This window comes from Perca fluviatilis, chromosome 23 (assembly GCF_010015445.1).
Source record: "Perca fluviatilis chromosome 23, GENO_Pfluv_1.0, whole genome shotgun sequence".
In the NCBI taxonomy this organism is placed as follows: Eukaryota; Metazoa; Chordata; class Actinopteri; order Perciformes; family Percidae; genus Perca; species Perca fluviatilis.
In genome coordinates, this window is record NC_053134.1 from 11,286,506 (window position 1) to 11,304,082 (window position 17,577).

At 41.1% G+C, this 17,577-nt stretch overlaps 1 protein-coding gene across 1 annotated transcript in view; it reads right to left on the bottom strand.

Annotated features, from left to right (window-relative positions):
* The window catches only part of snd1 (staphylococcal nuclease and tudor domain containing 1), a 178,449-nt gene that overhangs the window by 16,512 nt on the left and 144,360 nt on the right, over positions 1 to 17,577 (bottom strand). Inside the window, exons 19-22 of the mRNA XM_039791245.1 lie at positions 8,463 to 8,586; positions 6,626 to 6,695; positions 4,263 to 4,376; positions 100 to 303 (exon numbers count right to left, since the gene is read on the bottom strand). Coding sequence (XP_039647179.1) covers positions 100 to 303; positions 4,263 to 4,376; positions 6,626 to 6,695; positions 8,463 to 8,586 — 512 coding nt within the window. The remainder of the gene's footprint in view (positions 1 to 99; positions 304 to 4,262; positions 4,377 to 6,625; positions 6,696 to 8,462; positions 8,587 to 17,577) is intronic.

A 17,577-nucleotide genomic window follows, 5' to 3' on the forward strand; every position in this document is an offset into this window, starting at 1 on the left:
ATCAGCCTCCAAATTAGTTTTAGGCCTTTGAAGAGACTACATTTCTTAATCAAACACCGCCCTCCCATCACCAACTGTATATCCCATCCCTTCACTTACTATCTTCTGCAGGTGCTTCTCCTTGCGGACGTCCACCATGACCAAGCCTTCCTTGACCAAGCCGAGACCCACATCGTCCTTGGTGTCCCCAAACTGTATTGTGACATGTGGGCAGGTGACACCCGAGTACTCCACGTTCATCAGGCACTGGCTGTTCTGGATGTCCCGCACAATGCAGTCCACCACGTCTGCACGGGCATCCTCCTGAAGAAGTAGGGGGTTGATTAGGAATGGGGTTAGGAAGAAAGAGGAGGAGAGGAAATGGGGCAGTAATGGATGGTGTGATCGGAGTAGGAAAAATAAGATAGAGGAGATAATGGAAGAGAAAGAGAAAGTGGGGAAGAAGGTGAAAGGGATAATTAGTTAATTAGATAATTAATCACTGATGGCTCCTAGACAGACAGACACACAGACATGCACAGACACACGCTATGCAGAGGCTGATTAAAAACACCCTACATATGCATGAACCTAACTTTGATGTATGATTTCTGATGGAGGATAACAAATGTTAAGTGGAAAAAAACCTGTTCACACACACTTGGTGACATGGTCAGTAAGAACACATTCGTACACATCATTCTCCCATCGATTACAATTACACGATCACTCACACAGTCAGGCGTGAAGCACAGCAATTATTTACTCAACCAGTTCAAGACATTTTAGTTTGGCTGAACTACGTAATGGTCCAACTCTCACCCACCCTACTCCTCCTCAGCCTGTCCCTTTCTTCTCTTTTCCTCTCATTCTTCAGTTAGTTACAACTCTCTCATATTCCTAACCTTCTCGAATGTGAAAGGCCAGTATTTGATTGAACACATGGTGGAGAAGGAGGTGCAACGCAATGCTGACCTCACATCCTCCAGCAGTCTCCGCGAAAAAGTGAGACAAAGCAAGGGAGCTGCATCTTCAGAGGCAGGAAGACAGTTACAAACAAAAATCAGTCCCTGGCCATCATCCATCCCTCCCCTACACCATCCATCTCTTCACTTCCCTTCTTTCTCGCCCTGGTCTCGTCTCCATGGCAACCCCCTTAGAGCTATTCGCCCTTGGGTATGTGCGTGTTTGTGTGCGCGAGCGTGTGTGCGCAGGGAAGCTTGTTCAAGGCACAAAACTAAGGGCCTTTTTAGTCCCCGCTCTCCCCCTGGTCAACTTGTCACAGGCGCTGCAGGGGAGCTCAGGGCGAGAGAGAGAGAGAGAGAGAGAGAGAGAGAGAGAGAGAGAGAGAGAGAGAAGAGACAGACCGAGCAGACACAGGAGGAGAGATCAGAAACGCAAGGATAGTATTACAAAACGTATAATTTGATGCTTTATGGAGGCAATACAAAATGAATGAGAGACTTCTAGTGACCCTCTCTTGTCCACCACATGTGCAGAACAGACCTGGTTAAAGCACTTCAATGTGTTTTAAACAGACTAAAATATTTGCATTTTATTTACTGTAAATCAATATAATCTATCTTTTCATGAGTCAATATAATAGCTCAGTTTCAGTGTCGATAGAAAGCAATACTATTTTTATACCTTCTTTGGGGAACATAAAAATGTTTTTCTACATACAAAATCTAATATCAATCAATATGAGCCAAAGATTTAGGATAATCTGTGCTATAGACACATTCATGAAGCCATGTTTAAGACAAAATACATGAAATATGGTAAATAATATATCAATAGTAAGGTAGATTTTGTGTCAAAATGTATTTCTCAGCCTTTTCTAGTAACCTTTACTTTGCAATTTTAGCCAAAAGACAAGTAGCCTCTTGTTGCAAGTGTATTTTTTGCATGACTGTTAATGAGAAAAGGTGGACGATGGTGCATTATAAGTCATGCAAATGAGAAAACATTGTTTGAAAAGATGCATAAACTCAAGCAATATTTCATTTCCAGCTGAATACAAACCACTGCCATTAGGGATTGCGTGGTAGGACTTTTTGCACTTAAAAAAAAAAAATTTTTGTTGATCATCTCCAACAACATCTCCAGTGTCCTCCTGGCATTAACTACTTTCTTTAATTAGCTGACTGGGCATAATAAAGAGGTGGCAATGTGTCCTAAGTGCAGGCAGCTGAGCGTTCACAACATCCGTAATAAAACTGGATTAAATAGTGTAAAAATGTGGTAGCAGTTTTTGCTCTGATAGACGTTACTGCTGCAGTCAGATGTCATGGAGATAGCTACTGCACTGTGCCTCGTACTTTGACAAGTTACAAGCACACATTTCAGGTAAGAGACTGTATTTCTGAAGAAGAAAAAAAACTGCACTGGGAAGCAGCAGCAGCAGCATCATCTCGTCCCAGTGGCAGAATGTTGGTGTTAAGAAAAGAAAGACTATGGAGACAGACATTTTGTGCAGGGCATCAGGTAGCAGGTTGTGAGACAAAGGCAACAACTTTCCCTGTGTGCAGCAGCAAAGGTGCAGAACAAGTGGGGCACCGTGCTGTCAGCGTGAGTGGCACATTAAAAAGCTTCACATAAAGCAGACGGCAAACACATGAAAGGGAAACCAAGAGAAAATAGAAAGAATGGAAGGTAAGACGGATGCAGAGTGACAGAGAAAGAGTGAGGAGAGGTATAAGGTGCGTGTCAGCTTCAAACATGTGGTGAAGCTGTGTGTGTGTGTGTGTGTAATGTGTAGGTGATGCCTTTGTCCCCTGGGCTGGCCCAACAGATGCGCCACTTCATCCTTCAGGAGACACTGACTCATGAGACAGGTGACAGCATGCAGGCAGGCACTACCGACACACACACACACACACACACACACACACACACCACTGTGTGAATCTTTCATACACACGTCCAACAAGAGGCCCATAGATCCAAATTTAGATTTAGAAAAAATAGGAGGAATAGTAAAATAAGATTTTCAAAATGCAATAATACGTATACTATAGATACATTAAGATTGAAACACTTTGAGATGTATGTCCTTGCTAGTCCTTAACCACCCACACCTCAGTAAAAATAAATTCATTAATAAACTACTGCCTCTAAAATAACCGTAAAGTTGAATTGACACTTCTCCAAAACATTTTATACAAAACTTAACGCAGGACTGTTGTATTAGATTGCATTAATTTTAGCTGGATGTACCTAGTAAACTGGCAACTGAGTGTAGATAAATAATAAAAAACAGCAGCAAACAAACATGTTGATTGTGATAAGTAGTTAATTCTAGGAACATATGACAATACAAACAGGCAAATGTTGTGCACCTTATCTAGGCTAAGTGGAACAAATGCCATTTAAAGTCACACACACACTTAAAGACAGGGCTTAGTACTGTGGTACTACCAAAAGAAAACATGTTTGTAACTGCACAAACTATTCAGGATGCAGTCGGCTCAGGAGGCTACCAAAGAGTTGACCCCCCCCCGACACACACAAACCAGTCAGTCATTCACATATGCAGAGACAAGCGCACAACACACACACACAACACACACACACAACACACACACACACACACACACACACACACACACACACACACACACACACACACACACACACACACACACACACACACACACACACACACACACACACACACACACACACACACACACACACACACACACACACGTTGTCACCGGAGGTTGAGTAAACACACACTGTTGTAAACAAGAAGATTAGGGCTGCAGAAAACAACAGTCACTGCTGCTCGGCTATCAGATGGGCATTTATATTCACCGACCTATACGTATTAAGTACCTGGATGGTTTGCATCTATCTATCTATAGGATGTGTGGAAGTCTGGGTTGTTGAAGAAATATAGAACACACTATCAAATTGTTCATAAAACATGAATGTCTCTCTGCTACTATGTCAATTATTCTATAATTTCTTTGCAACAAAGTAAGTCAATGGCTTGGTGTTTTGTCATTGCTCTGTCTGCTTGTACTACATGAATTATGTACGAGCATAATTTTCACAAACGCGCTCGGAATGAAAACTCAACCCTGTCTGTCAGTTACAGACTTTTCACCTCGTGCGATAAGTGAAACTCAAACAGATTCTATGTCTCGCCAGAAAAGTCAACTTTCAAAAGCTGGCAGAAAATGAGACTGAGGAAGTTGATATCGCAAAGTTAATTTTGAAGCTCTCAGCTGCGACACATATCTCAACTCTGCATGCATGCTCGTCTGTGCACTTACGTCCTGTGGGACCTGGATGAAGGCGAAGGCATGCTCGGTGGCCTGTGCTGGCAGGATCCTGGTGCCGAAGGCAGGGGGCATGGCAGCCAGACGGGTGGAGGACACAACTTCTCTCTGAGGGAGGATGAATGGAGGACAGAAATCAGACTTTATATAGAACATTTTTTTTAAGACAGTCTTCATGGTGTTAATCTATGCAATCGTATGTAGACACACAGAGGCATTTGTTTTTCTGTATTATCAAGTCCAAATACTGTTGCTGTAGAGTTAGTCTGGGATTTAGGGTCAAACATATTTACTCTTGCGAAATTATTTGGTTGAGGTTTTGAGACTGTAAAGTAAAGCCTGACAACAATTGGGAGGGCTTTTTTCTGATGATGTCTAAGTAAACATGACAGAGACATCCATCTCCTGCTGCAACTACAGTAAAGGAAGCCAACAGAGATTTAGGGAGAAATGTCTGGCTTGTTCAGTTATGATACAGATACATTAAACAAAAAGCTTGTTATGGAAGTTCACTTTCTGAATTTCTCTTTACATCACAGAGTGGATCCCTCAAATCAAATGCCTCTGCAAGTGAAGGACATTCTCAAACTAAACGCTGCACTTACTTAGGCTGTAAATTTATCCTGTGCTTTCTATTGCTATTTTTCCTTGATTGTGAATCAATTCTGAAATCGGTATGTCACTTTAACAATGATAGTTTACAGCTGTGATAGGCCAGATGCCATTCTGTAGCTTAAAGGGCTGCATGCTTCTATATGTCACCTTACCAATCATTTCACAGCTGTTTCTACAGCAGTACTGAGGCCCCTTTCACTAAGCTCCATCTGCTCTATAGCTCAGCTACAAGCTAAGAGTAAAGACGACAATAGATGTCAAGTCGGTAGTCAGATCAGAAAACACAAAAACCACATCAAAAAAGACAACACTACTTGTCAATGTGCATTTGAATACAATGATGCTTGATATCCATTTTAGGAAAACAAATGAAAGTTAAAATGTTCTAAAGAGTGCTTAGGAGAGACATTAAATCAGGTTTAATTGTGCAATGATTATATGCATCACATTTGATGAATTAATGATCTTTGAACGGGTTTACCTGCATGTACAAGCTGATAACAGCCTATTTTTGGTGCTGATTGCAAGGTCAGCACTCTAGTTTGCATAGTGCTACTGTATATATGAAAAGTACTGTAAGTACTACATTTCCTTGATATGAAGCATGGAGAAGTGCTAAAGTTGGTTCATCAGGACAGGTATAAGCCAAAGTAAGCAATGACCAATCACTGATGGCCGCAGGCTACCTAAAGGGAGAACAGGCTGGTGAAAAGTCCGACAAATACAGCCGTTAGAAGTGGGGAGTTAATTTAATGACCACCATATCTTAGGTTAATGTGTTCATTGGACTGCACAGTCTAGACAGAGAATGCCTTGAACGTTTATTATGGATTAGGATGTTAAGATTTATCAACGCCATGTTAGATTTTGACAGCACTGTAAATGTGGGCCTTAAAAATGAAAGACAAAAGTGCTCTGCTGTGTTTGTTAATGATCACATAATAATTCAGGGACTGACCTATACCTGAGACGGGTGGCAATATTACCAACTAATAGCTCATGACACAGAGACATGAAATCAAGGCCACGGTGACTCAACCTTCAATGACACAAAACTACAGAGAATAAGGTAGATATCAGCTCCATTTTTTTTGTGCGCCAGGTCGGCCTCGGAGAATCACACTTTCAGCAACATGCCAGGAAGCATCGCATCTGCCAGCCAAACCTCGAGCTGTCCCCCACTCTGAGGTCAGTCACACACTGTGCCGCTCTACTGCATCATGGGAAATCTCCCGCAGGCCGGGGGTTGGCTGCATAGCCACTTGGTGATGCAAGCATGTGTACGCACATGGGTAGAACCGCATACAATTACACACTCACAAGGATGTAGTGCCTTCGTCATCACAGAATAGAATAAAAAAAAAAAAAAAAAAAAAAAGATCCAGAGAGTGGGGGAGTTCTGCTTTTGTCATTGTTATTAAAAGGAATAAAAATGATACACTCAGTAGTGCTCTTTGCTTCAGTCATGAACAATAAAGGGAAAACAAACAAGGCTGCATCATATTTGTCCTAGAAACTCCAGCTGAAAGGATACATAAAGGCTGTTAGGTTGCTTTGAATGCGAAGAAAAGCAAAACAACTGGTATCTAAATAGAAAGAAATCTTCAGATGCTAGATTCCCTCTGGCTGTGGGTTTGGCCATAACAAGTTTGGAGCTCCAAATAAGGACTATGTTTTAGTGATTACTATGCAACATTCAAAACTCCCATAACACAGTCAAATTCATGGTCACAGTTACTCACATTGCCATAGTCGATGTAGAAGACGTGAACTTTTGCCGGTGACTCAACTTTCTCCACTTTGGCTCTGTACCTGCAGCAGCAAAAGAATAATTGAGAGAGAGACAGACAGAGTGAAGGAGAGAGAGAGAGAGAGAGAGATAATAGAGCAAAGATGAAGACAGAGGGCACAAGAGGAAAAGGAGATGAGTAAATGATTCTGTGCTTATTTCCCTGGGGAAAAGGTGTTGGAGGATCTGTCTGTTGTGATCGGGGGGAGAGGAGCAGGAGAGGATGAGCAGACCGGGGGAGTGAGAGGGGACAGAGGGGATCTATCAGGACATGGAAGGGATGTGAAAATTGCACAGAGGCCTCTTTGCAATAAAGGACAGAAATTTAGACCTATTTTCGACTTGTAGCAAATAACTTTAGTGCATTAAAACCCAGCAGTTTTACTTCGTAAGGTCGGATTTTTTCGAACACATTTGGCAAGCTGAATTGAATGAAAATAAACTTGACATACAGATCAGTGACAAACTAAAAACGGAAAAGGTCTCTGAGTAAGAGCCAAATCATGATTGCATATAGAAGCTACAGAGGAGCACGCTTTCCTCAGACTCAGTACAGGAAGTGTCTCTTCATCTGACCATCAGACGAGTGTGGGGCACACAAGATGGCTGAGCACCAAGGACAGCAGCAGGGTAAAGCTAAATGATTACGGCCACATGTGGGCAAAGAAAGAGATAAGAGAACAAAGTTAAAACGAACAATAAGCGCAGATTGCAAAAGAGGAAGCGTGAGAGGCAAAGTGTGCGTTAAAGATGAACAGAGTTTTTTTTTTCCTATTTATCTGACTGTGTGGTGTTCTAAGAGGACTTGAAAGGTGACGAGTTTCTAATTAGCCCCCTAATGAAACAAACCGACATTCCACATGCATCACAGAAAACTAAGATATGGACACAGAACAATGGAAACACGAACATAATTAGCTTGCAGAATAACATATGACTGGTAAAAAAAAGTTGGCCACTTTGAGAAGGATTACTGTTTTGTTGTTGAAAGTAACAAGAAGACAGACTTTTTTTATACAAGAAGACTGAAGAAAGTGAAGGCTTACAACAGATGGCCTGTTAGAAAGGCACATTGATTTGCATTGGTGGTGGGGACAGAGGAATAACTTGCTTTTCTCCTTAAATACCAGAAGAGGAAGATGGAGGGACGGAAGGAAGAGCACCTGTGTTGAGGGAACATTTGGTTTTTTAATCAGTTTTGTGTTTTTTCTTTTCGTCGTCACCTTCTTGACATAGACTCTCTCTCTCTCTCTCTCTCTCCCTCCCTCGATCACTGTGACTTTTATCTGTCCCCATGACCATCTGTAAACTTCCAACATCCGGTGAGGAGACCAGAGAAAGAGGTATGCGTGTATGTGTGTGTGTGCGTGTGTGTGTGTGTGTTACTGTCAAGCGACTGCTGATTCTGAAAGGCCAAAGCGGAGGCAGTGAGCTAATTACACCCTGTGGGTGTCTGCAGTAAACTCATCACAGGCTTAAATAAAGACAAGGTAAAAATGAATCGTCAGGTATTCTTGAGAGGGAGAAAAAAAAAAAAAATTCACACAAACATGTACGTTTAATGTAAATGTAGCTTATCAAAACTGTAAATCGTGCTAGATTTTGTTTCAGGTCATCCTAAATCGCCGGCTTGCGAAGTAAGTGCTAGTTGTCACAAGAGAAGCTGCTTGATATTGGTTACTGTCGGTAAAGGGGATTCAGGATTCAGTAGAAACTCAGCATCTCGCTGATGGGTTCAGATCAGTGTAAGACTCGTTAATATGATCACACGTATCAAAATGTTTGCTTACCATTCGCCATCAGCAAACTTGGCAATGCAGATGTCCCCTCGGCGTGGAGCGTAGGATCCTTCCACTGGCGGCTGGGCGGCGATCTCTGCTCTCATGGTCTCCATCAGACTCTCCAACTGGCCCCCTGACAAAGACATGAGGGGAGATGGAGAAAAAGAAAAACTTCAATTTACAGTTACAGTGCGATGAGAGTTTTTGTTTATTTCTTTAAGTTGCATTTCATTTCATCACTATGGGCTGTTTTCGTTTTACTTTGACATTGATGTGTTTACTGTTTTGCCTCTATTATGATTTTACCACATTTCAAATATGAGTTTCCACTTCCCATATAAAATAAGTTGAATATTGTAGGTGATTGTGTAAAATGGGTCTAAAATTGCATTTAATTCATTCAGCTACAGAGGTGCAAGCATGTTGCTTTGGTTTGGGTGTCGGCTTGACTGGGATGGATTGAAAGAGAGCGGGCCTGAGGCAACAGCAGAAAATAAGCACACCCCTGCAGAGCTCCTAAATAAGTACATCAGTATAAATTAAATAAAGTCTGATGCAATTTTACAAAGTATGGCTGTGTTCTTAGTGTATATGCACAAACACAGTGAGGAATTTTTTCTGTGGGTTGTTCATGCTGTTTGTAACTGAATGAGAGCACTTCTTGTAATCATGTTTCTACCTTTTGTCATGAAAAAGTAAGATGAATTACTTAATTGCATGCTGCAGCGTGGTTTGTTATAAAACACCTGGGATCCTGTTAAACTGCATCACTACCCTAGGGAAGGTACATCAAACCTTGATTAATGTGAACAAAGAAATAATACAAATTCATCTTGGTAGAGCACACAGCTCCTCATACAAACACAAATATATTTAAAAATATTATATATATAACATTTTTTATCTTGGGATAAGCAGAAAAGACAATGTTGTTTAAGGATGGTTTCTCTTAAATACTTCATCACTAAAGGTATGCTACAACCTATCAGCTCAAAACCCAAGTTAACCCAAACCGAAAAATAGCTGTTAGCCATTAGCACAGTGCAGCTAACACTGGTTTGACCCTGGGAACATATAGCGTTGAGTAAAGTGAGCCAGCTCTTCCAATTGGCCTTTATAGCCTATCAAGCCTTTATATCATGCACGGCAGACCTATTATAGTGGATCCAAGGCACGAATGTGGCTGTCGATATAGTGGGAGTTGGATAAATCAGATAGTGAGTCAGTGCTCTATGGATTCACTGACTGCGGTTAAGTGGCAGCCTGATTTGCAGCCATCAGTTGATTATGGCGCCATTAAGTCTGTGCATCTCCAAGATTTTTTATTTTTTTTTTTTTTTTTTTTAATTTAGTTTTTTGGTTTGTGTGTGTGTGTGTGTGTGTGTGGGTCCCCCCCTTTTGTGTTTTTTTGTTGTGTTGGGGTGTGTGTGGGTTGTTTAAAATTATTTTTTTTTTTTTTTTTTTTTTTTTTTTTTTGTGCATTTTATTTTTGGATGAATGAAGCGTGCGGAAGCAATTACAGCAGCTAGTTTAGGAGAGTGACCCACATGAAATTTGATGTGGTATTTTTAGAGGCAATTTTCACTGATCTGCCACCTGGAGGAGGTTTTGTGGGAAGCCAGGGCTGTCAGTAATTGAGCATTTTTAACCACACAAATTCATACAATGGGAGGGTATATGGAGGCAAAAATAAAATCATATCAGACACACTCTAGTTCTAAGTCTAGTCTTAGAACACGAACAGTAAAGCTGAATTAAAATGACACTCACTGTCTAGTGTCAGCTTTCTTTCTACACAAGAATCCAGGTTTTCTAAATCTGGCTAAGGGATTTTGAGAAGCCCAGTTAACACAGCTAGATTTCTTCTGGAGAAACAGTTTCTTGGCAATATACGACATGGTTTCTTACAGGATTTTGACACGTTGCAAATATGTTTTCCATGTTCTGGATGACAAAGACTAGAGATTGGGGAAAAATAATCCCTGTTGCTGCAATGAGGAGTGAAAAAAAGCTGTTTAGTCTTAGCAGTGAGTCCTTTTATAAAAAAAAAAAAACTGAATCCAAAATCGTCTTCAAAAAGGCAATAACTAAAAACTGGTTTACATGGAACCTACCAGACTTTAACAATGGATGGATATAGAAAGGGACATATTTGTGATGAAGAAAAAAAAAAAAAAAAAAAAAAAAGACATTTTCCTAGTGGAATGGGCCCAGAAATGGAAGAAATTTTCAACATATAGTTATTTATTTATATCTGGATGTGAATAAATATATTTAAAACATAGACATTAAGACAGTAGATTAATAATTTATTACCATACTGGTTTTCATGCCCTTTTCTTTTGTAAAATATCAGCTACACATAAACATCCGCCTGAAAAATAACTAAACTACTAAGATGAGTCTAAAAAGTCTAAAAACTTTGGTTTCCACAGCTTAAGAATAGAATATTTGCAAAATCAAGTATAGGCAAATAGCAGGGAAACACTGTGTGCTTTCACACTGCCGGGTCTGTCCTCTCACTGTGCTATCAGTCCCAATGCTCTGAGCAGGAAAAAAATAAATAAATAACTCTTCAAGCTGCTGCTTCATGTTTCACTAATACAATTTGAATATGCCAGCCTTGGATAAAAACAAGTCAGACGAGAAACGTGATTACCGACCATCTGTATGTAAACTTGGGTTTTACAGTAACCAGGTTATTGCAGCTCAGGTAAACACATTCTCAGATTTCCTGTCTTAACATGATTGCTCCAACTAACCTGGTTTCTTGTGCACATAAGTGTGTGTGTGTGTGTGTGTGTGTGTGTGTGTGTGTGTGTGTAAGTAAAATGAATACATTCTGCTTCCTATGCATATTACTGTACTATCAAACAAACAGCTTGGAGGCAGGCAGTGCACCTCTAAATACAGATCATTCTTTGCTCCTTTACTGCTGCTTGTCATTAACACCTAATATTATTCCTGCTATTGGAAGAAATATAAATAATGATGCTGTTTATGTCAGCTGAGACAGCCAAGCAGCTGCCAACCAACAGTGGACATGAAACCTTCATTAGCATGTCAAACTTAATGGAAGAACACCAGCGAGGGATACGAAGGGATTCAGAGTGTGAAGGAAAAGCTGGGAGCTCAGTTGGATTGTGGAGGGGGTCAGGGCAGGAGGGTGTGGGGGGTGTCCAAACACCTCATTGGCCACCCGCTGCTACACCAAATGCTGATGAATGCAGTGAGGGGAATATGAACACACACACACAGTTTTGTATAGAAAGCAGTTTTTGGAAAGCATGTCAGATGAATTGCTTCGCGAACCCCTTGTCTCATACGCACAAACACATAGAGATGGTGTGGTTACATCATTATGCTCCAGCTTAGCCACAGCAACTTGGTGCAGACTTACTGGAATAGCATTGGGCTACAGCCGTCACAGCCAGCCACCTCCTTGATTTATTAATCTAATTAAAAAAAGTTAGTGTGTGCCTTCCTTCCTCCTCAGAGTGTACTAGTGTGCATTAATGTGTGTATATTTACACACCGACTTATATATTTATTTCCGTTGCTAGGACACGTTCCACTTTGGGTCCGGAGAGAACCGAATGAATGACACGTGCTTTAAGAGGGTTCTACCTGCTAGCTATATAGCTATATATATAGCTATATATATATATATATATATATAGCTATATATATATATATATATATATATATATATATATATATATATATATTCACACACTAAGCCTTAATGGATAGATCCTCTTAGCCCAACCTAATTAAAAATGCTTTATTCCTGTAAATGGTACAGCAGACGTGAGCTACTGTATATAGGTTTAGCTCTAATATTTGATGCATTAAATGGGGAAAAATTAATGAGGATGATCTGAAATGACTGCCAAATCTCTGCTTGTCAGAACTATGCTCGACAATTCCTTGCTGTCAAATCAGATAGGCTGCTGAAATACTCAACGCCACCATGCTAGAAGCTTTGAATAAAACTTACAATGCAGTCATGTTGCTGCCCCTAATCAGGCTTCTTTCTCCTACTTGCACCATGGCAAAGTGCTGCAGCAGTTAGTGCGATTTTCTGATGCTCAGATGTCATGCTTTGAACCACTTGAAGAATCTCTGAAGGAAGTGATTTCAACCTTTTGTCTATAAATAAGGCTTCTTGATTTTACTAACAAGTATTGTACAAGCACCCAAAATGTGTTGCATATCCTCTTGCAAGAAGACACTGACATGTACAGACATCCACACTGGTTAGCACACTGTGGTTAGCTAAGACGAATGTTTAACCCAAATACATATCTACTGTATGACACTGATGGATGTTTCTGGAGTCTGATGCCTTCATTTTCACTGGTGCACTGAGGTTTAATGCAGCATGTGTTACAAATGTTCAGAGCTCTTTTTGTTACATCTAATTCAGTTTTTTATTGGAGTTAAATATAATACATCCTTATTTACCGGATACCTTTGTTGCAACACAATGACATCTTTAGCCATTCCCCGTCTCAAGCAATATCCTCAGAGTAGTAAACTGACAGCTTTTAATACACACACCTTTCTTTCACATTTGCAAGGTGTGTTTATCATTACTCTCTGTTGGGATTTGGAGATCCAAATTGCTGTGCAAGCTTCTGGGACAAAAGTGTACCGGTGTTATGAATTTATCAGGAACACATCATTCATGTGTTCAGGTTTAAGTCCAGGTAAGTGTTAGTCTGAAGAGGCATGGTCAGAAAATAATGACGCCGCCATTGATTATGGGAAAGTGTTTACGTAGGTGGACCGTTCAATGCAGTAGGCTGTGAGAAAGTGAAATTGGAAGTGTTTGGCAATACTTTCAGTCATAAGAAGGCGATTCAAGTCCAGCTATATGTTCAATTTGCAATGCCGATTTGTCTCATGGTGGCAAGGACCCTTAACAATACACAACATTGCAGCTGTTAAAACATTTGCGTATGAAACATCCGAAAGAATACGAGTTGTGCATGAAGGAATCTACAGACCACAGCCAAAATACAGCAACTTCAGGTACGGCAAAGGAAGGACAGTCACAGCTAAAAACTTGTGTCAACCAGACAGTGCCTCTCCCGGGCGGTCAGCTGTTCTCTCAGCAAATGAGTCTCCCTACAGTGGGAGCGGAGTGACCAAACGGCCGGCTTCTGCTCGTTAGCTAACGTTAGCTTTCTAATTTCACCCACCCAACATGCCTTCATTGTACACCGCTGAGTGAAAATTTGCCCAACAAAATTGTCACTCATCTGGCGGTAGCGATGTGCTTTCCTACGATGTGAAAAGAGCGTGTGAATTCTACATTAAGTTGTTACATTTAACTATTTTAGAGGCTGTGGACGTTGTTTACTTCATTAATGCGTTTACTGTGTTAATGGACTGAGGATGGGAGTAGGATTCGGTATTCGGCAGAATCTTAACCAGTGGATTCGGTATTCGGCCGAACCCCAAAAATCTGGATTCGGTGCATCCCTAGTAAATATATCACAACACAAAGAAATGTACAGAAAGCGCAGGCATGTGGAATCACACATAGATGAGCATAATAAAAGACACTACTCTGACTTCAATCATGGAAGGAGACTGAAATGAGCTTTACATGCTGCAGGCGAGCACAGAGAGAAAATCTAGGCCCTTGGGGGTCAATTGAGCAAACTCTTATGCAAGTGTGGCATCCCAGTGAAATTCTGAATGAATGTGAGCAGTTTCATTAGGAAGAAAGTGCTGCTAGGAGAACACTCTGCATTACAGAGCCAGATTCCTATTTAACGTTGGCATAAAGACAACTAAATATCTGCGTGCAGAAGGGGTAAACTATGTAGAGCGTGAGTGCTCATTTTGTGTTGAAGGGAGAGCCAAAGCAATGATCCACAAAACAGCCAAACCACTGACTGTGCCTGATGCTGGCCAATTTCTCTATGTCTTCATCTCTTTATTCCTCGGTTGTTTTTTTTCACCCTCCTTCTGTAATTTGTTTATACACCATTATGGCTGCAGCTGTTTGTAAATCATATATAATTACATTGTGAATGGCCAGTGCAGAGTGAGAGAGCGATTAGGCTTAAAAAAAAATGTATTATACAAGAAAACAATGGAGAAGGAAGAGAGAGAGAAAGAGAGAGAGAGGGTGAGAGAGAATTACAACAGTTTTACAGGTTGGTTATGATCGCATTTGATTATATTGTGGCACACGGTGTATTAGCAGAGACAAGGGGGTGGGGGGGGAGGGGGGCAAAAAGCCAATGAAAACAGTGAATCATGTGCCCTTTCGCTACACATCCCAAGGCAATACTGAATTCTATTAAGCTGTTTACCAAAGCCATTAAACCACAGAAGGGTAAATAATCACAATATGACAGAGGCCAAGAGAGCAATGGTTGCTTATGAAAGCATTCTCATTTCCTGGTTGAAAGAATTAGGAGTCAAAGTGGAGTGCATCTATGAAAAGGACACCTGCTGGAGAAACAAAATGACTGTAGGACCCGAAAGCATAAACCTGACTCTAATTGACTATAATTTGGGAAAAGGGAAGACAACATTTAGAGGATTGAGACACAGTCAAACTAAAGCGGACACGCAAATATCTTTTGCATCAACTTTCCTGCTCATCTTAGAAACACTGCAGAGCTGTTGTTGTGCGCACTGGCTGAGTGGTCAAAGTCTGTGTGGACGCACGGATGGTGCATCATCTACCATCACAGCTGCTGAACAGAGCTTTGTGCTTTAGCTCACCTGTTAGTTTGAGGTGTTAAATATGCATGAGGTTTGGAGGGGCTTTAGGGGAATGGCTGCGTTTCAGGACATGCAAGCAACACTTCAAAAAAGGTCAAGGGCCGCACTGACAAAAAAAAACAAAAAAAAACACAGGATCTGTACAGTATGTACTGACTCTAGAGGCCTGCATTTGCGTGTGCAAGCAAACACACACACGGCTGTTATGAGTCGAATGCCCTCTGTGGTTGGTCAACAATGAGCCGGCGCTCACCCGAGGATATTTGTACACTTTCTAAAGACACAGTGTGACAAAAAGGGAGCTAAGACAAGAGAAAGGCCATTTACTCCCCTTTATGACTGATGTTTAAAGCGGTGTCAGCATCTGCTGAGCGTTGAGGGAGGCCACTATAAAAAACAAATGATCCCCCTTGCTTGACTAATGCTGCTCCACTCCCACTGGAGAGTGATATGGATTATATCTCATGCGATACCCCCATCCCCCACTACCACCAACAATTACCCTATTCCATTCTACCCTTCCCGGCAGTCTGGAGCCTTTTACAGCAAATTACTGTTTCTGTAATTGGAAAAACCATCACTGAAAATCTAAACAGAGACGGCATCTGTGGCTCTCTTTTTGAATCAGTCTCTCCTGCTCCCCTCTCTGCCACTGGTCGAGCCTCGTTGACAACAGTCCCGTTTTGATTGTGAAGAGTCCAAATATATTCATAGGATGGCTCTGTGCAACATTTGGGAAAGAGGACCGGGGAGTGCGAGCCTAGCCAATTTTGAAGAGAACCTCATTTGGACCTGTAAGTGGCTCACCACTGCGAAAAGTGTAATTCAGCCATTCAGCAGGTAATAGACCTAGAAGTTGACATTAGTGCAAATCAGGCTCGCTTGGATAGTGAAGATGAAGAAAACCAAAAGCACCCCGCCTCAAACCGACAGGTGAGCTGACATTTTAGAAGCTAAGTTGCATATCTGATTTAACAATGAATGCCTTGGGAGGGGGGAGGATCATTTGGGCAGGGTCTGACCTCTAAATATTGCATCTGCTGCAATGGCAGGGAGCAGGGAAAGTGAAAAACAGCAGCATCGGCTGCTGCATCTACTGCAACTTCCATTCCCCTGCTTTGTTACTATATCCACTGTAGGTATACGAATAGCACATAACAAGGCCTTGTACACCCTTCAACTGAATGAAACACAAGACATAAAAGACACATACATGGGCCACAACTGTGTAAAATCCTCAGAGAGAACTTTTGAGTGCACAGTGTGCTCTAATTATTTAGACGGCAAAGACAATTTGTTCAGGCTCTTTAAAACTAAAACGGTGTTATAGACAGTGAGGGCCACTATAGCAAATGCAGCCATTCTCTCCTTGATAGGACCATTAAACTATTTAACATAATCGTTAATACAATGGTCACATTTAGCACTTTGTTGCATTTCTTTTGTCTGTAGCCTGAAATCGGAGTTAATTTTTTCATTTCACAATTAATTCCTTTACTTTATTGTTTTAATTAGACTGTTCAACAAAGAACTCGCATGATTAAGAAAAAATGACTTCCTCAAATGCTTTTGAAAAAAAAAAGTCATTTCATAACGCTCCGGTGTAGGAGTTAATTATCTCAACCCATGACTGACTTGCCACAGGAAGATATTTCATCCAGAATGAAAAAAATTAAGCAAATACTGCAGGCAGCAATGAGATTACCATTTCTAAATGTGCACCCTTGTTTTTTTTATTAAGCTCTATTGTATAAAGTAATCATCACTTGGCTGCCTTGACATGACATCCAATTAGCGGGCCACTCAGCCTGATCAATATGAAATGCTACAGTAATTCTCATGTCCTCTTATTGAAATCGACACTGTGAATACCAGGGTTACTGTGGCAACTTGTCTCTACTTAATATAGACTTTACAAGAAAGATGCTGATGCCGAGGTACTGTGTGAATCACTGTAGGGAGGCCATATTGGCCGAAGATGATGTGTGGGAAAGCATACATTAAAGAGGGGACCAACACAAAGAGAGAACAAGTTAACAAGCCTGAGCCAATATAACAATTCTCAACTGGCAGTAAAGAAAACGAGCCCATGAAAAATGAAGATTGAAACATTACATTTCAATGTAATGGAATTCAATTTCAAAAGACAGAAAAGGCCCTGGTTTGAAGTGTAGCCAGAGAGAGAACAGCTCCCTGCCTGCCTTGCTCCATCAGTAGCTCGGTCCAGCATCATTAGGTGATGAACAGCTGCTGTGTGTAAAAGGTAGAAGTGTGAATAATGTGGACGGAGTGGCACCTGGTTGGGGGGAACGACTCTACTCATTATGAGTCTGTATGGGTGCCAGGAAACAAGCACCAGACAGGATGTACCGCC